We start from the raw sequence: 23,310 nt of genomic DNA, 5'->3' as shown, positions 1-23,310 counted from the left end.
GCCCAGCCCCGGCTGTTGCTGCCACATATGGAGTGAAACAACAGATGCAAGATCTCTGTCTTTGCCTCTGAATCTCCCTCTCTCTCTAACACTCTGCTTATCAAATAAATAAATCCTTTTGACAAAAATACTTTCTAGCAAAAAATTTGAAATCCTGGGAATTTTCCTATAATACACATTTTCTATGAACTTTCTGAAGTAGCCTTATATATTTTATGTGTTTTAAATATTATTCTGAAAAGACACCCATAATAGACTTCCTTATACTGCCAATGGAATCCATGAATACTTTAAAAGCTCAGAAACAGGTAATCAGTAGAAGGACCAGGAAATCTTGCTATTGTCACAGAACTAGTTAGTAGCAGAAATCTGAGAAACAAGATTCCTTGAGCCACATTTCATTATACTGGGCCATTTCAGAAGACCTGAGCTGAAAAGAATGAGGAACAGCCAAAGAAAGAGCGTGTGAGAGAAGTGTGCTCCAGGTACTGCTTGTAGCAGCTCCAGCCTCTCCTCCCTTCTCACACTCATTCATCATCACTAGTATGTGTGGGACCAGAATTTTCTTCTTCCAAGGCACCCAACATCTAGCGTAGATCTGATTTAAGTAAGCCACAAGATGCAAACATCTGAGAAACAGAAAATCCGTTCACTTGTTCTTTCCCCAACTACCCCAAATAGTAGTAAATGTGACTAAGGATATTTCATAATCTTTCCTAGAAAATACATTCAAAAGTTTTTTTGTTTTTCCTCCTAGGCCGCACAGAAGTAAGAAAGATAAACCACATGAGTGAAAATAGAAAGCTACAGGGCCAGCGCTGTAGCGCAGTAGGCTGATCCTCTGTCTCTGGTGCCGACATCCCATACGGGTGCTGGTTCAAGTCCCGCCTGCTCCACTTCCTATGCAGCTCTCTGCTGTGGCCTGGAAAAGCAGAAGAAGATGGCCCAAGTCCTTGGGTCCCTGCAGCCATGTGGGGGACCTGGATGAAGCTCCTGGCTCTTGGCTTCGGATGGGCTGAGCTCTGGTTGTTGTAGCCATTTGGGGAGTGAACCAGAGGACAGAAGACCTCTCTCTCCGTCTCTACCTCTCTCTGTCTGTAACTCTGCCTCTCAAGTAAGTAAATATATTTTTAAAAAAGAAAAGAAAATAGAAAGCCAGAACCACCAGGAACAAGCATGTAGTCTAGTGGTTAAGATGCCTATGTCCACATCGGAGTACCTGGGTTGGATGCTTCACTCTGGTTCCTGACTCCAGCTTCCTACTGATGCAGAGCCTGGGAGGGAGCAGTGCTGGCCCCAGTGTTTGAGTTCCTGCCACCCATGTGTGAGACCTGGATTGCGTCCCCAGCTCCTGGCTTCAGTCCCACGCCACCCCTGGCTGTTGTAGGCATTTTGGGGGAGTAAGCCTGCAGATGGCAGCTCTCTCTTTTTACCTGCCTCTCTTTCTTTCTCTCTGAATAAAGAGAGAGTTTTAAAAGCTTCTACTACCCTCATGCCCTTTAGGTTGACTATTGACCAAAAAAAATGGAGTGTTGGTCAGGATGTGGAGAAATTGTGCAGCTGGTGCAACGTAAAGTGGTGCGGTTGCTATGGAAAACAGCTACCGGTTACTCAAACAATGGCAAATAGAACTACCAGCAATTCCTCTTCCAGATATTTTGGGCATTATATATAAAAGAATTGAAGGCAGGGTCTTGAAGAACTATGTGCACACACCCATATCCGTGGCATTATTCAAAGCAGGATTATTCCCAAAAGTCAAAAGCTGGAACTAATACAATTGTCCATGGAGGGATGAAAGGATAAACAAAAGGTGGGATATACATACTGTAGAATGTTATTTAGCCTTACATACGAAGGAGGGGTGGTTGTGTAGCCTAACAGTTAAGGGGCCCAAGTTACACTTTGGAGTACCTGGGATCAGTTCCTCACTGTAGCTCCGGATTCCAGCTTACTGCTAATTCAGCCCATGGGAGACAGTGGTGACAACTCAAGTCTTGCCACTCGTGTGGAAAGCATGGATTGATTTCAAGGCTCCTGTCTTCAGTCTAGGCCCAGCCCCAGCTGTTGTAGGCATTTGTGGAGTAGATCAGCATATGGGTGCTAATGGTGGTAGGGAAAACCTCTCTCTCTCTCTCTCTGCCTGTCAAATAATAATGAATAAATATTTAAAAGATTTATTTATATATTTATTTGAGAGTCAGAATTACAGAGAGAGAAGAGACAGAGATCTTCCATCTGGTGGTTCACCACCCCCCAAAATGGCCACAATGGCCAGGTCTAGGCTAGGTTGAAGCCAGGAGCCAGGAGCTTCATCCAGGTCTCCCATGTAGGCACAGGGGCCCAAGCACTTGGGCCATCCTCTGCTGCTTTCCCAGGCACATTAGAAGGGAGCTGGACCAGAAATGGAACAGCCAGGACTTGAACTGGCACCCATATGGGATGGTGTGCTGCAGATGGCAAATTTAACCTGCTATGCCACAGAACTGGCATCAAATAAACTTTTTACTTAAAGAAAGGAAATTCTGACACATGCTACTACATGGATGAGACTTGGGGACATTATGCTAAGTGAAACAAGCAAGCCACAGAACGACAAACATTGTATGAGCCCACTTTTATGAGGAACCATGAGTAGTCAAATGCGGTACAGTGGGCTAAGCTGCAACCTGCAATGCAGCCATCCCTAGGAGCAGCAATATGGGTCCTGGCTGCTTTGCTTCCCATCTAGCTCCCACTAATGCACTTGGGAAAGCAGTGGAAGATGGCCCAGATGAAGCTCCCGGCTTAGGCCTGGCTCAGCCCCGGCCGCTGTTGCCATTTGGGGAGTGAACCAGGAGATGAGAGGTTTCTCTCCCCTTGTCTCTCCCTCCCTTTCACTATAACTCTGCCTTTCAAATAAATCAGTCAATCTTGAAAAAAAGAAAGGGGGGGGGAGTGGGTGGGGGTGAGGAGAGGTGAAGCAAAGTGAAGCTGCCAGGGGCTGGGGGAGGGAAAACAGGCAGGTATTTAACACAGCTCAGAGCTGTGGTTTTGCAGGATGAAGAGACTCCTGGAAAGTGGCTACTTAACATGTGTATGGACTGACCACAAAATGTACACTTAAAATTGGCAAAGACTGATTTTTTGGTTATGTGTACACAATTCTTTAAGACAAAAAAATGGAAGGCTTATATGGACTAGAAAAGAGAAGAATCCGCAATCTTCAGGAGGTGTTTCTACCAGACGACGGCAGTTCCTGTCTTGTTCAGCTTAGATCCCCTCAAACGTCACAAGCCATCTTGAAAGGTGTCATTTAGGGGACTCTGTGCCCTCCCTAACATATTGGTAGATACGGCTATTTATCAGAGGTAATTTATGAGTCTGCTGAAAGGAGATGAGGGAGGGGAGAACAGCAAACTGGCAAAAAAAAAAAAAAATGCTGTTGTTGCCCAAGGTCACAGCATGGAGGCTCAATCTTATTTCACACACACAAATCAGATCAATTGAAGATGGAAATGCATTATGCATTAGACAAACAGTGGCAAGCCTTGATAAAAGCAGACCTTAGAATGTGCATTAACAACAATTTGCATTTAGTAACGTTCCACATTTGAACATTAAGTGAATTGAAGAGGAAAAGTGAACAACAACAAAAAAACATATCCAATTGCTTTCTTGAAATACTGATGATAGTTGAGTAAAATCTTACAGCAACAATAAAACCCCAGAAATTATTTGCCCCCTGGTATCTTTTTCTTAAAAATTATTTATTTATTTGCAAGGCAGAAAGACAGAGATGGAGAGTTCCCATCCACTCGTTCATTCCTTGGATGTCCCCAGTAGCTGGGGCTGGGCTGGAGTTGGGAGCCAGGAACCTGATCCAGGTTTCTCACATGAGTAGCACAATTACTCACGGCATCATCACAGCCTCTTAGGGTCTGCGTTGGCTGGAAGCAGGAATCAAAGGCAGGAGATGGGTATTGAACTCACGTGTGTTGATGTGAGAGGCAGGTAACTGAGCAGTGTCGTAACCACACTGCCCACCCTATGACAATATTTGTTATCCAATACTTTGTTCCTGCTGTCCTCTCTGGTCCTCAAATTCCCTATGAGGCATTTTTATTCTTTTAGAAGCATTTCACCCTACAGCACATGCAATATTCATGCCAGACTTGAATTTGGCTAGCATGAGCCCTACTGTCATTTTTTTTTTTTGCTAAGAAAATATGGAACACCAGACTGCCAATCTAGCAGTAATGCACCATGCAATATGAGAATCACACACTTGGAAGGTACTTCAAGTAGACATACAAGCTACTTGGCATTATGTCTTTTCATAAACATGTTCACATCACTGTGGCCTAGAAAGCGCTATTCTGGGAATGCATCCTAAGGAAATAGTCCAAATGACTGAGAAAGCTATAGGCACGAACATGCTTGCTGTGGAGTGCTTTCAGTCAACAAACCTTTATTAAGTGTCTATTATGTGCCAGGCACTATGCTGGCATAAAGTCTGGGCCTCGAGACACTCAGGATCAGCCGGGAATTCAGATAAGTACGCACTGAATTACAGCATGTGTGGAAAGTACTAACAGGGGACTGTGCAGGAGCAATAGAGACCGAACAATGCACAGAACAAAGAAAAAAGTTGAAACAGATTCTCGAAAATTTCGAGTGATGTCTTTGTAATTTCTTTAGGGTATTTAAGACAACAGGAAATGTTACCATGTTGAACAAACTCTTTTATTATTCTGCAACGCTATTTTTCAATATCTTTTTTTAAAACAAAACAACCCAAGCATAATTGCTGCTAGCACACTTAGAAGTTCCTGGTCTTTCACTCCATAGGGTGCGGGAGTTGGATTGCAGTGACCAATCACAAAGTCCTCGTCTGATACATTTTATTGCAGACTATGTTTTCTACTAGACAATCTGCCCCCTCCTGCCCCTCCCCCCCAAAAAAAATCAGTTAAGGAACTCTGAGTTCATTCTGCTTAAAATGCAAAAGAAAATAAACCCGCTACAAAACCCAGCTGCTTCTTTGAGAACCTTTTCTTGCAAATGGCCCAGAACTGCTTCAGAGGCTTCTGCTTTAAGAGTTCAGGGGGTTCTTTGCTAAATGTGGTATCTGTAAATTCGTCATGGTGTTTTAGTGCATTTACAAATGAGGAAATTCCAGCAGCAGTCGTTGCGTTTGGGAGCTCCTGAAGAAGTATGGATGGCACACGCCTAGTGCTATTTCGTGAGAAATAATAGTAACTCAGTCGGGACATGTGGCCATCTACCTAACATGCACTTCAGTTATTTACACTTGAATTAGAGAATTAGAGAAAACACCACTCAGATCAAGTCAGGACATGCCACATATCAGAGCGTGGGAGCCATGGAGACGCCTCTTCCAACGTGTTCTGTCCTGCACCGTGGCTCAAGGCTTTGGATGGACTCCAAACTGGGGTGTGGTTTCTAAAGGCTTACATCTGACCTTTCTCTCTTATGAGAGAGTCTAAAGAGGAAGACTGAACTTGAAATAAACCAATGGGATGAACTTAAAACAAGCATTTGTTGAGTACCTTTATTTCCCAGGTATTGCCCCAGGCTTGGGGTGAGCAAAGTTTTTCTGTACGGGGCCAGGAAACAAATATTTTTGGTTTTCCAGGCCAGAGGTTCCGCTGCAAATGCTTGATTCAGCTGTTGTTGTACAAGCAGCCATGGACAACGTGGTCCTGTTCTGATAAAGCGCAATGCACAGGCCCAGGTTGGGTTAGGCCTGCAGGCTGCAGTGTGCCTGTCCTTGTCCTAGGTGCTATTTCATTTAAGGCACACAAAGTTGGCTGGTCATTTTCCCTGCTTGGAAATGAGAAAACCAGGTATCGGGGTGAGGGAAGCTGCCAGGGTCACATGTCTAGGCTGATGCAGAGCCAGGATTTCCACAAAGGTCTCTCCAAATCCAGCCTGAACTCTTTCCACTACACCAGAAGGGCCTCTGGGGTTGAATACAGACAAAGAAGAGCAGTCACTATGGATCAAAGGAAAGATGCCAGGACTAAATCCTTCCTTCTCAGTTAACGTTGAAGGATCTAGGCCCACCTATCACAAAGCAACATGGGGGCGAGGGGGAGAAGGCAAAAAACTTCTGGTAAACAGGGTCACTGGTAAACACTTCTCCCAAGAGAAGCTTCTAGAATATCAGTACTAAATTCCTTCAAACCATAAGAGGAGAGGAACCAAGTGCTGATTCACAATATAGCAGACTTTGGCAAAGTCACCATGTGGTCACCCTTCTAGAATCCCAACACTCTCTGCGATGATTCTGTAAAACCACACATATTCAGCAACTCATTCAGTCCATGCCCAGACGGTGAGCCACATAAGTGCTTAAGAAAGGGACGGGCACTTGTCCTTCCGTAATGTTCAACAGCATCAGAGACAAGGTGTGGACGCTGATCTGAACTGCCACTGAGCACAGAAAGAAACTAAGTACCCAGCTCAGTGCCTGAAACCCGAGGAAAAACAGTGCAGACACAGGACAGTCCACTCCTGCTGGGACTTTAATCTAGGTTCCCATTGCTTTCTTTTTTCTCCTTGAGAGATTAGAGATCCTATTTTCGCCAGGGATGCTCTCATTTGGAATTTGAAGACAAGGTCCTAAGTCCATTCTTGTGACTCACCAGTTTGGTAATTTGGTACCCACATTAATTTTCTTGTCTTAGAGCAAGAGAGTTCAACTCAGTGTTTCTGAAAGTCTCTTCCAGGTTGTGCCTCTGTGAATCCTGTCTTTAACATGATTCTAAGTGCCCAAATAAAAGAAAAAGTAGCACGTGGATAAAACTCAGATGTCCACATACATTAATCCATGACATGGTGTCTTTTAAATCTGTATAGCAAAGAAGAGGTTTCCATGATTAAAACTACTTGCCTAGAAAAAGCAGGAAGTGTCGCTTACAGAGTTATACAATTTATTTCTGGAAATCAAATGATGATTTTTTTCCCCCAAAGGACAGAGGGTGCAGAAGATGTGGAGCAGATGGATTCATTGTTCCCCTATGGAGAGAAAACATTTCTACACCTTGCAAAAATATATTAATTGGCCTGCCATCTGGCAAGCCTGCTCACATACATAAGGGATAAAGTTTAGAACTTGAGGTTTAACATTTAAGCCTGTGGGGAGATGGTAATTGGCATCTTTCTGCGTTAGCATTAGTATTTTTAAAGGGAGCATTTCAATAGAGAGTTGAATAGAGTCAGGGGAAACCAGAACTGAAAACATAAGATCACCCACAGTGACATCACCAATGTCCATGACCCTGCCCTCACAGCCAGCTGAGGCCACGCCCACCTTAGGCAGGCAGCTTTCTGAGCACGGTTTTGAATGATGCACCAACAGTTTACCGTCATTCCTCCCATGTCTTCTGGCGTTTATCAGCTATTTTTTCAAAGTATCTAGAAATCTTACCATCGTCAAACTGTACATTAAAAAGAATCTCATTAAGGGAAAAAAGTATATCGTAAGACAGAAGGTCAAATAAAATGCCTATATGAGTTTTATGGTATGCACACATCCAGGCAGAAAAATAACAAATTTGTAGCAGCAGATACATCTAAGTACTAGAATTTGGGGCAAATTTCTCTCTGTATGGTCACAAATATTTTGCCCATTCTTTGCCTTGAATACATTGCTAGTTTAAAATGTATTTTAAAAGATGTACATAATTTCCACTGAAGTTAAAATACAATAAAACAGTGGAGATACTCGACAAATTGATATAAAGAAAATAAGGTTTATTGGATGTATCTTTTATAAAATACACAGTTTATTTAGTCTTCCCTTTCATAGAGAGATCCCAGAATTTCTTCTGCAGTTCCATACCCTCTGCCCAGCCATGAGAGTCTATGGTGTGACCTACACGTCTTACACGTACATAGCATACCACACATATAGGCCTCCCCCTCGTGGTCATGTTTCCTTTCCCAACAAATACTCCTACATCACGTTCAGCTACTTCCTGAGAGTCACATCTGTTTATGTGGTTTCTTACAACTTCTCCATCTGCACAGCATCAAAGGGGCCATTACCTATTACTAATGGACCACACAGTTTAGTTGATGTTGTTCTCTCAAATATCCCATTGGGCCTCATTTTCCTGATACCTCACTTGACATCATCAACTAGCAATCAAATGATTCCTGACAGAAGCGATTTCTAGAGAGGATGACACATGCATCATGGATGCTGGAACAGGAAAACACAGTGTGGGAAAAATAAGGTGCTCACAGAATGCAGTGTTTAACTGAAAAGTCTGTCTTATTCCGACCCTGGATTAGTATTATCAAGCTATTACAAATATCTACAACTCTGAGGTAATAGAAATATTCCAATCCTAGTAGTTGAAGCTCTGAGACTGTGTTTGTTAAAACTCATTGAACTGCCTACCTAAAGAGAACACGCTGACTACAGGAAAGCAAGCTCCATCTCAATAGACCTGGCTTAGTGCAAAATAGAAAACACTCAAGTTGCCTGGACTTTCTTCTTCTAGAGTAAATAAATGCAAGTGGCAAATCCTATGCCAGCAGGATTCTGAAGAAGCACTGGGCTGAGATTCGTCATAAAAAGTGTCTTTAAAATCTAAGAAGTACCCAAAGGGAAGACTTTCATTTGGTTCTTATGCCATCACAAAGCTGTCATTCCTTAAAAAAACAGCTCACATACTGTGCCACTGGAAGCTAAGAGATGGCTACTGAATGGATTGGTGTGGCTTAGAGAACTCCGCAAAATATCTCTGTGCTTTGTAAACACAGAAGCTTTATAGCTTATTCTTATACAGCTCTTTTAGGCATTACAAAGCAGTTACTTCTTAGTTGTCTAAACACAATGACTTTCTTTCCCAAAGGAAAAGACGTATTTAAGTGAGTACCATCAAGTCATTTCCCCTTCTGGGAGTAGGAAGCAGGCGTTTGGTTTAGAGGTTAAGATGTGAAGATTCCCCTTTGGGAACCGCACATCCCACAGTGGAGTGCCTGGGGTCCCTATTCCTACCAATCTCCTGCTAATGCACACCCTAGGAGGCAGTAGGTGATGGCTCAAGCAGTTGGGTCCCTGCCACCCAAGTAGGAGACCTGCAGTGAGTTCCTGGTTCCTGGCCTTGGCCTTGCCCAGCCCTAGGTGTCACAGGGGAACGAGGCAGAGGATGGAAGATCTCTGTCTCTCCCTCTCTTGTCTCTCTGCCTCACCAAATTGATGCAATAAAAAAATGTAAAAAGTCATTTCCTTCTTTGAAAGTGAACATGAACACACCCAAGAGGAGTAATATATTGTTTTCGAAAAGGTAAGAAGCCTGTAAATAATTCATCTCTCAAATCCTTTAACATACGGAGCCGGTGCTGTGGCACAGCTAGTAAAGCCACTGCCTGCAGTGCGGCATCCCATATGCACCCGCTTCTAGTCCCCGCTCTCCACTTCCCATCCAGCTCTCTGCTGTGGCCTGGGAAAGCAGTAGAAGATGGACCAAGTCCTTGCGCCCCTGCACCTGCAAGGGAGACCTGGAAGAAGCTCCTGGCTCCTGGCTTCAGATCGGCATGGTTCCAACTGTTGAGGCCATCTGGAGAGTGAACCAGCAGAAGGAAGACCTCTCTCTCTCTCTCTCTCTCTGCCTCTCTGTAACTCTGCCTTTCAAATAAATAAATAAATATTTTTAAAAATCCCTTAACATAGTTGTTCTGGCATTCCCACTGCAGTGCCCTATGAGATACAAGGACTTTGTCCCTCCTACGCTATGAACCATATGCTCTATTAGAAAGCAATACAGATATTGAGATGGGTGCATAATACACACACTCATGTGAATGCATGGGATTTATAAAACACAGGGGGAAATCTCAGAAAAGTAAGCATGGGTGCAGCGAAGTGTTACTCAAAAGGGCTCTAAGACAGCAGCTGTTCAGAGCTACACCATAAGCAAAGCTTCAATTTAGAAGCACAAGCTTATTCAAACACTACTATAAACGGTGATACTTTAAGGTGAGGAGATTACAGGCGAATACATATACAATTTCCATTAATGGGAAAGAGAATCAGCAGGTGACAATTGTAAAACAAAGTAAAACCTACTTCTATTTCTCATTCTGTTCCCTCAGACAGCAGGTGGCATTTCTATAGCAAAGATCAAAATTATCAGTGCTCTGTATTCCACAAATGTCCTTGGAGCTGCCAACAGGCTGCTGTTCCCTGAAATTAAGACGCAAAAATCCTGCTTCACAAACATCACCATCAAAAATGAGAATACTGCTGGAGTTTTATTTCCCTTGGAGACAGGGTAGGAAAGGCTTTTTAATCAGGATTTACCATCTACTGCTGGTTAGATCTGGGGCCCGTGAATTTCTCTAAGCCTCAATTTTTCATCTGTGTAATAAATGTAATAATACACCCTTCCCAGAGCTGTTGTAAGAACTAAACAGCCAATATGGACCAAAGTGCCTCAACAGAGGCTCTCCTTGCCAGTCTCCTTGGCTGGTGTTGGTATTTCTCCTACCGGCTAAGGCATGCTGCTGTAATTATTTGTCTAAGTGACTTTTTAACACCAGCAGATCGAGCTGCTTGAAGAAGATCACGCCATGTCTACCTCTGTTTCTCAAGTGATCATCGGAGCCATGGTCACATGAAAGGCATTCGGAAAGTATGTGGCACAAAAATGCCAAAGCGAGGTAATGTGATAAATGCCTGAACCCTGTCCACAGAAGGCAAACAGAGTCAAACTCAGTAATTAGATGATCAGGTTTCAGAAGGTGATTCAGGCTCACCCGCAAGCACCCACAACAGGAAAAGGGTCACACAAGATGCATGAACTCATAAATAACCCTCTCGGATATCTGTTAGCGTAATTAACTTCCCCTGTCTCCGACGCTACCCCTCCAGCTCTCGCTCTCTCTGTCTTTGGGCTCAGTTTGTAATTTCAGGTGACTCCTCTTTAGCGCCTCTAAAGCAGACCAAGAAAAGCAATTCAAAGAGCTGCTCCACAGCATTGGGGCTGGAGCCCCCCTCCTCCCCCCCAACAACCCAATCCCCAAGACATCGTAAGTAACTCAGTCTGCGATCAGAAGGCAAAACCAAGCAGAGCACAGCAAAAACTAAGCCAGAATCACTTTAGTCTAACAGACCTTAACACAGAGTTTAAGATATATACACACCTGGGACTTCCCAACAAAGTCCATAAGTGTTGGGCCATGAATCCCCTCCAAACATATTAAATAGATTGGAAATCAAACCTGTTAAGTGGCAGAAGGAACAGCTACGAGCTACTGCCTGCTGGACACACCTATTAGAAAGAAAGGTTTGAAAAGTGAACCTTGTTTCTTCAGCTCCAGGCTAGGCATGTCACTTACATGGGAACTGGCCGAGACACAGACTATAATCTTTCGGGAACAATGGGTCATGACGAGCTTCCTTAATGCCAAAATAAGTGTTTAGAAGTGATTTCTGCTATTTGAAAGAAAGCGCGAAGGGCATATATGTTTACTCTGGCTTCAGTCCAACACTTGCCAGCATCGGTGCCAAGAGTCAGAATTCTTCCCCCTCATGGATTTTCAACCTGGGACCAATTCCATGGAATGTTTGTGTATCCTAGGAATGGCGTCGAAAACTTGCATCATGTCGCTATCTGAGCAGGTCAATTTACATACCTTTTGACTCCCCAAATCACCTAACTCTGATCTAAGAAGGCAGGCTAATTTTAAGGCTAACTCTCAAGAGGTAAGACAAATCACGCTTGCTCTTGGGTCAAGAGCTTCCTTTAAGAAGCATCAGATGATAAGTAATCAATAACAGTGTCAAAGAAGAATAAAGTCTCCCTGCCAGGCAAATATTCTGGCAAGGGCTGTGCTGGTAAAAGGGCATCAGAACCACTAAGATCCAAGAAGCAGACTGAAGACAGCAGGTCCCTATCCTGGGCCTGCATTCCTAAGTCTAGAAAACCAATACTGACTTCTCAGCTCAAAAAAAAAAAAAAAAAAAAAACCTTGATTACAAAAGCTAATTTACCTGAAACAAGAGAAGACAGCTGAGAAAGAATACTTACTACACAGAAATTGCACAGGCCACACAATAAAAAACATGGCAACTTTCATTCTTTATTAACTCCATTTCTGAAACACCTAATCCCAGACATCAAGTCCTGAAAAATACAGGAAACTATGCTCACAAGCACAGAACCTTACGTTGCCGAATCCATAAAAAGAACTGCTGCCTAAAGCGCCTAGCATCACCTGACATCCCAGTGCCACACCGGCTACTGTGGCCACTGGAGATCAAGGTTAGGAAACCCTCGTCCTTCCTGACCTATCATTTATGGGAAATGCAGATTCATAGTCACTCGATTTCCCAAGGCAGATGTGCCAGTCAGTCATTCTTCCACCTGCCCACCCTCTGGAGTGGTGGGGCAAGCCTAGGCAACATTGATAATGAACTAATTTGGGGGTTATCAAATTGTTTGTGTTTATATGGATTGGGTATTAGGATGTGGGACACTAACTGGATAAAACTAATCCTCACATAGAAAAATAAACATCTGTCCAAACACAGCTTCAGTATCTCCAATGATCAGAGCCTGGTAACGAACTCAGGAAAAGTCTTTGATTTTTGTATCAAAAGTTTCAAGATTAGCCAAGTCAAAGTAATATTTTTACAGGAATTTTATCTCAAGTTCCATGATCAACAAGCCATCCAAATCAGACTTGGAGAAATAACATTACATAATAGCCACTTAATAGCTATTGTTTTACAGTAACAAAGGTTTCGGTTACCATATTTCCTAGAGGGCTTTCTTGGGCTGGCGGTTTTTCCCATGACAAACATCCTCCCCCAACCCCAGGCCCTCCATACATCTGGTAAAGTGAAACACTTAACAGTTACGACTTTCCATTTAAAGATTTCTATCATACGGCCTTTGCAAAGCCAGGAATGTGAAAAGGGCACAGGTGATACTTACGCAAGCAACGGGAGCAGTGACCGCTTTCAGATTCAGAGCAGAGAAATCCAGCCGCAGCTGGCTAATATTCTAACAGTGACTTTTAAGGAAGAAGTGCAGTAAATTCTGCGAGACCAACATACATGGTCATTTTTTAAATCAGAACAGAATAAAGCTTGGTCAATACAGCTTCAAGAAATACTCAGTGGGTCTGCTGCTTGCATCAGCTTTCTTCCTCCTCTATTTCTAAAACCCTGGAAGCCAGTTTCACTCGTCTCCTTGCGATCTCCCACCAGGTCCTCATGCCCTCCACCCGGGTGAATCACTCCGACCCTCTTCCTGACCCCCAATTTGAAATTCCATGCCAGATTAGAAACTTTCCAAGGACACGGGGAGCAGGTTCCCACCGCTGAAGAGCTACGAAGCATATTCAAGAACTTCAGAACACACATGAGGAGTCACCTCCACACTTGCCTGTACTTTGGCCATAACTGAAAGAGACGCTAAACTCTAACAAAATCAGAGCCACTGCTAACAGAAGATGACAAAATGTAGAAATTCCCAGAGTTCTCTGATAAAGCAAGCAACCAGCAACTGGGTGCTTAAGAGAAGAGATAAACATTAACAACTGCCTATTCTTCTTAGGGATCTCTTTTACCTTCAAGTGCTGATCAAAGCCCAAATTCTCTACCAGAGTCTTTTTTTCTTTAAAACAAAACAAGTCCTCTCAGTTTGATATTGGTATAATTACCTTCTCTAATAAGCATGTCCAATGGCCATTAGTGCAGCGAAATCTCCCACAGGTCCTCTTATTCTATTAGCAAGGTTTTGGGTCAACAATTTCAGAATTTACAACTGAGTTCATGGTGGAACTTTCCTCATTTCCAGGCAGACAGAGGAAAAGCAGATACAAGGGAGCAGAAGGACTACAAGTAGTAGAAACCTCACAAACTTTTATTTAGAGATAGCTAAATGCATCCCAAAAGCCAAATTGGGATATCGGACTTCTACTGATAAAGGCTAAGTCTGCTTTTAATAAATAGTATGCTGTATGCCCTGTGCCTACTGTCTTTCATCCAGATAGCCCAGGACCACTTTAATATCTTGCCTCTACTACTCAACTTTCAAAGGGATTACTCAGTTCCCGTGATGTCTCCCCCAAAATGACTAAGCTGCAAGTCCTCAAGACAGCTCAGATTAAAATAGCGTCCTGCATGCTCACTCACAGTAGAGATAGGGTGTGTATGGGGTGGGGGTGGGCTCTCCCTTCCAGCCCAGCTACTTCTATTTCAAACCCTAAGCGGAGGAATCTCCTCAGTCATTCAGACTGAACACTACTCCAAGCTTCCTCCCGTGTGAGCCATCTCCACACAAGGACTCAGACGATTGCCTGACTCCAGCACCTCTCAGGTTGCAGCCCAGAATGCCTGTGGTCTCTGTCTTGAAGTTTTCGATTCCCGTTTTAAAGACATGCTTCAGACTTCGGATAACAGGATATCCAAGAAGCAAGCAAAGCCAAAAAGGAACAAATTGTTCTACGGCTGCTGACTGTGGAGTTCTCTGTATATTCCCCTCCCTGCTGCTTCCATGCTTTGAGTCTCTCTCTCTCTCTCTCTCTCTCACACACACACACTCCTCCCAGTGACATCCAATGACAGCAACGCATAGCCCATGCCTCCCCGCAGAGCACATGTTCCATATTCTAAGGGTTTATTTTTAATGAACTTGTTCTGAAATCTTTTTATATTCTCACACATCTCCCCCCACCCCTTCCCTGACCAAAAAAAGGAGGAAGCAGGGGGCAGGGGGGGACCTACATAATCCAGGGGCAAGACAATCTGCGATCTCCTATTGTCAGCTTCACACCAGAGGCTACAAGCAACGTTTGGAAAACGTGCAGAGTTCTGCTCGCGTCCCTTGCATCCGGCAGCTTTGGCAGGGCCGGGCTGCCCAGACTGCCAGCGTCTCCACGGAAGCATCCGAGCGGCTGCCGCATTCTCGGGGGGCTGGGGAGGGAGGGCAGCCTGGGCACCAAAGGCTCCAGGAGCCTCCGCTGTGGTCCAGCTCCCTGGCAGTGCGAGCAGGACGGAGGGGCGAGCCCTGCTGGGACACACAGGACAGAAAACAGGGCGCAGGAAGAAAGGAGGGGATGAAGCAGTTAGGAAACAGGTCTGGGCAAAGCGAGGAGTGGGAGGACCGAGGGAGAGCCGAGCCTGCAGGTCAGGCGTGGAGAGGTGAGGCGGAGCGACAAGTGGAACCAGGTTTCGGGCACCTGGGGAACGCGAAGGACAGGCTGGAGCCCCAGGGCTCCGGAGGAGATGGGGGTAGCAGGTGGCAGCCAGAGACCCTCGGGTCCGAGTCGGGGCCTTGATACAGGCCAAGCTAAACTCCAACCATCAACACCTTAGAGGGCAAATCCTCCCGAGGCTGTGCAAGGAACTTGGGTCTCCAGGGAGGAGGTGAAAAGGAAACTGTCATTGCCAATTTGGGCAATGAAGCAAGCCAGTGAGCAACAGTGAGTAAGGGGATATGATTCAGGACAGCGGACTGACGGGCAGACCATGTATGGGCGGAGGCCAGGGTGTCAGGACGTTGTGTTTGGCTTCCCACAGAGAGGGAGCGTCCTGGGTCTCCGGCTTCTCCCTTCACCCCCGTTTCCTGGCTGGGAATCTGCCACGGCCACTCCATCATCAGGCTGTGGCAACCGTTGATCCCAAAGGCATCAGTGACCTCACAGGGGCTAGATACAATGCACACATCCATTCCAGGGTTCCGTGCGGTGGCAGCGTTGGCCGTCTGCCTGGAGCTCTAAGATAGCTCTTCCTTCTATGGGACTCCTCTCCCTGCCAACACACACACACACACACACACCATGAGTCTCCCTTCCTGGATGAGTTGCCTCTCTGCCCACTCATGAACCAGGCCGACTGCAGTTCTCTCCCAGACTTCGCAGCCTGTTTCGCCAATGACTGCTGTGCCAGCGACTCCCGAGGCCGCCTGCCCAGATGCGCAACCTCCGTCTGCACTTTCTCTTCCCAATTTCAAGGAGCCCACAGGTGGCTCTTGGACAGGTTACCTTCCCAGACCACCTTAATCAAAAGGAGCCCCTCATATCCACCCCCAGTTACTTTTCTCAGCCCTTGGTGAAAATGCTCATAACACACGTCACAGTTTGGCAATGAACTTACTTAGATACTTCTTCATTGGTGAGCTCCAACCACTCTGTCTTGTATATCACCAGGTCTCCTTGAAGAACGTGTGCCTCAGCTCTGCTCCCCAGCCTCACTGCCCACAAACCATCCCCATGTTTCTACGATAACAGTGATAATAGTAACACCTAGAACCTATCTTGAGTTTTTATGTCAGTCATCGCATTCAGCATTTTACACATATGAATGCGTTTTAATTGTCACAGTAATTGTATGATGCAGGTAATTATCCCATGTAACAGATGGGGCAACTGAACCCCAGTATGGGATACAAGGTGAGGATACTGGTTGAAGGAAGGAAGGAATACCCCATGGTACTCAGCAAACAATAGGTTTTCAATAAATATGGATTTAAATGAGCTTTGGGAGAAAATAAAAGGAAAAGGACAGATAGAGGTTCTTATGTCTTCCCCTCCCTGACTGTTATACATACATATGGTTCCTTTATTTCCCTGGACCCCAAATCCAAAATCCTAGGATCATCATGGAATCTTCAGCCTCAGAGCCAATGTTTCATCATTTTCTGTAAGTTCGAAACAGTCTTTCTGGTTTTTTTTAAAACTTTTTTAAGTCTTTTTTTTAAAAAAGATTTGCTCATTTGAAAGGCAGAGTTACAAAGAGAGAGGGAGAGATAGGGATCTTCCATCAGCTCGTTCACTCCCCAAATGGCCACAACAGCCGGAGTTGGGCTATCAGAAAGTAGGAGCCAAAAGCTTTTTCCAGGTCTCCCATGTGGGTAGCAGGGGCCCAAGCACTTAAGCCATTCTCTGCTGCCTTCCCAAACACATTGGCAGAGAGCTGTACCAGAAATGGAGCAGCCAGGACAGAACCGGTGCCCATATGGGATGCCAGCTCTGCAGGCAGCGGCTTGACCTACTACACCACAGCACCAGCCCCTTGAGTCTTTCTTAAAGGCAAAAATCTCACCACAACCCTTATTCAGGACTTCAGAAATCTCTCAAATAGGTTATTACAATAATTTATTAATTAGTTAGGTCTTTCCCACACTCCCAGCCCTACACGACCTCATCCCAACAGACATTTCCCTCCCTCGTGGGATGAAAGCCAAGCTTCCTTGCAGACCAGCTGTTCAGCTCTCGTCCCCAGCCTCATCGCCCATGACTTGTCCCCAAGTTCTCAAGATAGTGATGATGGCCACAGCTAGGACTCACCACCAGTTTTCTACATAAGTCATCACATTAAGCATTTTACACACACAAATGCATTTTTACCTTCACAGCAAATGCACAAGTAATTTACTTAGCTCATTTACTAGATGGAGCAACTGACGTCCAAAGATATTAACTTGCCCAGTGTCAGAGTCAAGATTTGAACCCAGGTGACTGGCTTTGCATCAGCCATTGTGCTGTGCTGCCTCTTCCAACTTTATGCTTCAGCAGTACTAAGCTATGCTGGGTTCTTTATGCTCCAATAATCCTGAGCTATGTATAGTTCCTTGAACTCTGCGTTGCCAAGGCCACCATGCCTTTGTTCACACCATTTCTTCTGCCTCTTGGGAAGACTTTGTACTGTCTGACAAACATAATCTATCTTCAAGCTTCCCAAGGAGCTGCCTCTTCTCCATGACCACTCTTGGCTCTGAGGCCAACGTTGCTCTACTGCACTGACCACTCCTGTGGCTTACACGTACCTTGGAAACGCTTCTCTCCCACCATGGTCTGCAATGTTTTATTTGCATGTTTCATTTGGAAGTATGCCTATGACTGTCAGCTTTGGGACACCATGTTCAGGCACACAGTAGGTATGTAACAAATGCAGGTTTAACGGGGCTTTGGGTAAAAGACATGAGTGCAAGTTCACTAACATCAAGAACGCCAGGGCAGAAGTCTATTCTTCATAGTTCACATACATTCATGAACAGAACAAAAAGAAAATCCCACCAAACACTACAGGTGTTTCTGAAGGGAAGACGCTTTTTGCAAAAAAAAGCTCAACACATTCTGACAACTACAGCAGTTAGCTTAAGATCCCTGAATGTACCTGCTGTTCATAGCAACTGCTGAGTAATGTAGATTCAGCAAAAATAAATAAATAAACCACACATACAAAAGGCAAACCAAAAAGCCCAAGTCAAAGCAAAACAAACTTCTTTTATCCCTTAAGTTCTCAGAAAAAATATACTCAGAAACTTGTCCAAAGTGATTAACTGAGTCACAGATGGCTCGTTGGTGTGGGTAGGGTTTGTTGTTAGATTTATTTATTTGAGAGGTAGAGTTATAGAAAGGGAGACACAGAGAGAAAGGTCTTCACCCACTGGTTCACTCTCCAAATGCTACAAGGACTGGAGCTGGGCCAGTCTGAAGCCAGGAGCTTCTTTCTTCCAGGTCTCCCAGGTGGGTGCAGAGCCCAAGCACTTGGGCCATCTCCTCCTGCTTTCCCAAGCCATAAGCAGAGAGTTGGATCAGAAGAGGAGCAGCCAGGACAGGTACCGGTGCCCATACGGGATGCCGGCACCACAGTGCTAACTAAGGGTTTATTGACTCAGGTGCCATGAGGTTTGGAGGTCATCACAGAAGTCAAGCAGAAACACAAATGACTTCAGAACACTGGGGCTGGAAAGCAAACCTCCTCTAGATTCTCCAAGCTGCCCTCCAGCAAACCACAGGCCCACTTCAACCTGAGCAGCAACGTGCAGGAAGCCATGGTGGCACTTTACTCCAAGTGTCACAGAGAGGAGACAGCAGTGAACGAGAGCTCAGTGCCATCCCCCTCAAAGTTGTAATCCAGAAGGAAAACAGAAGATGCCATAAACACAAGCGATCTGCATGGCATGGTGTAAGGGATTCCTCAATGGATGGCATACCCATAAATCTGTGACATGGACAAGTGTCTATAACATGTGAATTTGGGCGGAGCCTAGATTTCTATCCCTTAAAGCAGCAGAGGAATGGCTATGCTGAGACCTCCTGCAGCAAACACAGAAGGGCAGAGAAGAAGAGCGGCCCCCAGGGCAACAGGTGAGCTCTCAGGGCAGACAACAGTCACAGTCACCCAGACTCTCCCAAGTCTGCAAAGGGCAAGACGAAACAGTACGGAGGGCACAGGGACGGCGCCTTCAGCTCATCAGCTCTCTGTAGCCTTAATGAACCCAGGCCCAGGTGCAAGCCTGTGGCTTCTTTTCGCCAAGAACTCCAGGAGTTAAAGGCTCACTTAGGGCTCTGAGTAGAAGAAGAACCTTAAGTTTTCCTGTGGGAGGAAAAGTAACAAGTCGTGCTGTGCTGAACTGGCAAGGATCATATGATGAAGCAACTGACAATTTGCATCAAAACAAGGGTTCAGGATAAGAGCTGAAACCATCTACCTCCCTCTCTCCCTCTCTCTCTCATATTAAAAAAAAATATGTCTTGAAAAGCAGAGGACCCAAGTGAGAGAGAGTTGGGGGGGGGGGCACTAAGTGTATGTGTCAGAGCTGTCATCCACTGGTTCACTCCCCAAATGCCCATAGCACCCGCAGCTGGGCCAGGCTGAAGCCAGGAACCAGGAACTCCACTCAGGTGCCCCGTGTGGATGGCAGGGACCCAGATATTTGAGTCATCGCCTCTGCTTCCCAGGACATTTATTAGCAGGAAGCTGGAATAGGGAGAGGAGCCAGGACTCGGAGCTAGGTACTCCAGTAGGAGACGGAGCATCATCTTCATTGCTGCCCCAAATGCCCACTCAACTTCTCTTTCTTTAGAGATTATTTATTATTTATCTGAAAGAGAGAGAGAGAAGGGAACCTTCCTTCTGTTGGTTCATTCCCCCAAGTAGCCATAACTGCCAGCTCTGAGCCAGGCTAAAGCCAGGAGCCATGAACTTGATCTTGGGCTCCCACATGGGCAGAGGCCCAAGTACTTTGGCCACCTTTCTCTGCCTTTCCAGGTACATTAACAGGAAACTGTATCAGAAGCAGAGTAGCAGGCACTCCGATAAGGGATGCCAACATCACAAGCAGTGAATTAACACACTATGCTATCATTCCAGTCCCCAAATTCCTCTTTTAAGTGGAACATAGCCCTTCGTGCTCCAAGATGTTCATTCACAGACTTCCAGCTGAATTTTACTCTTTGAAGCAAGAAGCTGATACCAAAGAGAAGGTTAAGATGAAGTTCCCTGGAGGACAGTGTTGTGGTGTAGGGAGTCAAGCCACCACCCACAGCACCAGCATCCCACATGGGCACCAGTTCGAGTCCTAGCTGCTCAGCTTCCAATCCAGCTCCCTGCTACTGTGCCTGGGAAAGCAGCAGAAGATGGCACAAGTGCTTGGGCCCCTGCCATCCACAAGCAAGACCTGGATGAAGCTCCTGGTCTCAGCCTGTCCAACCCTGGCCATCGCAACTATTTAGGGAGTGAACCAGTGGATGGAATATTGATCTCTTTCTCTCTCGCTCGCTCTCACTCTCTCTGTCTCTCTCTCTCTCTCTTTTTCCTTCCTTCCTCTTCCTCTCCCTCTCTGTAGCTCTGCCTTTCAAATAAGTAAATAATAAAAAAAAATGTAAAAAGATGAAGTCCCCTGGGTTGCAATGTTCATTGGAACAAGTAGGTGGTAAAAAATATTCAAAATGAACAACCTGTCAGACAGTGCACAGGAAAGAAACTGCCTTGGAGAGTGGAGTTGTTCCAGGATGCCTTCACCTGGACCTGGAGCCACGTACTTCGAGGGCAGCACAAGGACCGGGCAACTTGGAAGGAAGAGATCCTTTGGATACAATGGGTGTTTAGGGAACTTGGCCAGCCATGTCAAGCACGAGCTTGGACTGGGAGGAGGAGACAGGTTCGGGGCAGTTGAGGGACATCTCAGAGGAGAAGAGTCACGGTAAGAGTGCAGGTTCCACATCCATATGGAAGCACAGAGCTAGAACGGATGGCAGAGTAATAATAGAACGCAGCCCTGGAGGGAGCATCTGGCCTTCGTCTTCCTAAACCTGCACTGTGGATACAAAGCAGCACTGGCCCTCTGGGAGGCCCACGACCACTCTGAGGTCAAGATGACCTTCAACATGCTTGTTTCCAAACTTCACCGATCCTGGAAATCCTTGTAACACACAGGCCATCCCAACCTCTACTCTTGGAAAGGAGGGAAGAAAATGGGCCTCCCTGTCTATCTTGCTGAACCCCAAGTGTGGGCCCGCGACTTGGGGAGTGGAAACAGCCCTCCCCGACCCTGCTGCTGGGATGAATCCAGGCTACTGTACAGCTGGACTCTGCCAGCATGCGCTGTCTGGATTGGAGCGTGAGGGCTGTATCGATGTTGCCCTAAAGCCAGAGCTGTGCAGCCGACTCTATCAACAGCACGACCCACAGGCAGGGAGGGGGAGAGAGGTTCCAAGTGCTTTTCAGGTTCAAACACAGACACGATGCCACAGCAGACGGATTTCTCCCAGAACTGGCTCCAGCTAAGAGTCCAGGCTGCGCCACAGCCAGTACTGCACCACTCAAACCTACGGAAGGGCTCCCATCAAGTTCAAAGTTGAGAAGTTACGGAGTTTACCACCAAGAGAGGCTGGCCCTATTCACAGCATGCAGCCCTCTTCAACTTTATTAGCTGTGTTGGAGGTTCAGGGCCCGGATGACACAGCTTGAACAAAAATGACCGGTGCCAAAAGAAAGAGTCCTTGAGTGCACTACTATAGGACAGACTAGGAAAAGCATGGCCACGTGGTTAAGAGGCAGAGCTGTAGAATTCAACAGGGCTTAGTGGTATCTACACTGTTCAACCTGTATTCAACATAATATGACTTTGCAACCTGCCAGATGTCACACATGGACAAATACACACAAGCTGGTGAGCAAGTGATGTGTGTGTGTGTGTTGTGTATGTGTATCTGTGTGTGTGTGTATATAACAGTGCATCTGAGAGAATTCTAGGACGCTTATGAAATCTAAGAAATACTAGGGAACATTTCCAAAGCCACAACTACTGGGCAGACATTTGACCTAGCAGTTGAGATGCTACCGGGAATGCTTACATCCCACATCAGAGAGCCTGGATTTGAGTCCCAGCTCTGCTCCGAACTCCACCTTCCTGCTAATGCTCACCCTGGGAGGTAGCAGTGGTGGGCCAAGGGGTCGGGCCTGCCAGGTACGTAGGAGACCTGGATTGGGCTTCCAGCTCCTGGGTGTTAAGGGAGTGAACCAGCGGATGGAAGTTCTCTGTCTCTTTACCTCTCAAATGAAATAAATATAAACATCTGTAAAGAGCTTTGTTCTAAAAGCCTGCTAAGTTTTCCAAAGCACTGCATATCTGCATTTATAGTACAAAACATCAAAAGTATAACCAAGCGGAGAGAACCGTGTTCTTGTGTCCTTTGAACACCCGCACGGAGAGATTATGAACCTCCCAATCTGATAGTCCATATCCTGTTTATTTGGCTCTGTTGTTGCTCTCATACAAGTTCCCGTGTAGGTGTGAGGCAAGTTTTGAAGAAAAATAAAGAATCTGTGTTTATACAACTCAGAGGGCGAGCCCCTCTAAAATCATCGCAACGCTATGATTCTGTGCTGGTCACCACGGTAGAGAGAGAAGCACCTTCCTGAAAATCAAATTCCGTCAAGCCCCGTGTCAGCAAATTAACTCTGAGCTGCCTTTCACTTGTGGCATGAGCTTCAGCATGACTTTAAAAATTCTCCTTCTGTCAAATAGGTGTTACAAAATAAAAAGGCCAGCCTTGTATATAACAAAACCCAGTAAAAAATCAGCATGGCAAAGTTACGCAGATCTGCCCCTTTAAGCAGTCAGTATGAAGCAGGCTAACTTGGGCTATCACCGCATCGTACATCTGCGTCTTGGAAAGGTCAGGCGTTTAATGAGGGGGACCTCTGAGCGCCTACGAAGAGCAGCAGAAGCCCCCACAGCTGATGAATGAAGGGACACACATGATCAGATCAGAGGCGCAGACCTGGACAAAGTATCTCCTCCGCTCTCGCCTTGCTCTCTCCCCCTTACTCAGAAGGAAATGTCTGATTCCCCACATTTCGGAAGATCAACTCTGAGAAACACAGCCATCAAATTACCCAGGAAGCCACTGGGACAATGGAATATCTGACACAGTGCTCGCAGAGCAAGGAACAAACTTTTTAAACAGGGTCCAACCAACAAAATCCCAGCTGTTACGGGGTCCCGCAGCCCTGGGCTGAGAAAGCGCCCCCTCTCCAGGCTGGCA

The 23,310-nt window shown here is 45.7% G+C and overlaps 1 protein-coding gene across 22 annotated transcripts in view; it reads right to left on the bottom strand.

The window, feature by feature from the left end:
- MAST4 (microtubule associated serine/threonine kinase family member 4) overlaps positions 1–23,310 on the bottom strand; it is a 623,219-nt gene that overhangs the window by 151,483 nt on the left and 448,426 nt on the right. Inside the window, exon 1 of one of the 22 annotated variants that reach the window (XM_051853681.2) lies at positions 11,164–23,301. The exons of 19 other annotated variants lie outside the window; for them this stretch is intronic. In XM_051853681.2, coding sequence (XP_051709641.2) covers positions 11,164–11,201 — 38 coding nt within the window. In that variant the 5' untranslated portion in view covers positions 11,202–23,301. Of the gene's footprint in view, positions 1–11,163; positions 23,302–23,310 lie in introns of those variants that run through there. 2 more of the 22 variants (XM_070056816.1, XM_070056817.1) reach the window with 2 other exon arrangements.

This window comes from Oryctolagus cuniculus, chromosome 14 (genome assembly GCF_964237555.1).
Source record: "Oryctolagus cuniculus chromosome 14, mOryCun1.1, whole genome shotgun sequence".
Taxonomy (NCBI): Eukaryota; Metazoa; Chordata; class Mammalia; order Lagomorpha; family Leporidae; genus Oryctolagus; species Oryctolagus cuniculus.
The sequence above is the reverse complement of the archived record's forward strand: the minus strand, read 5'-3'. Positions and strand labels throughout refer to the sequence as shown.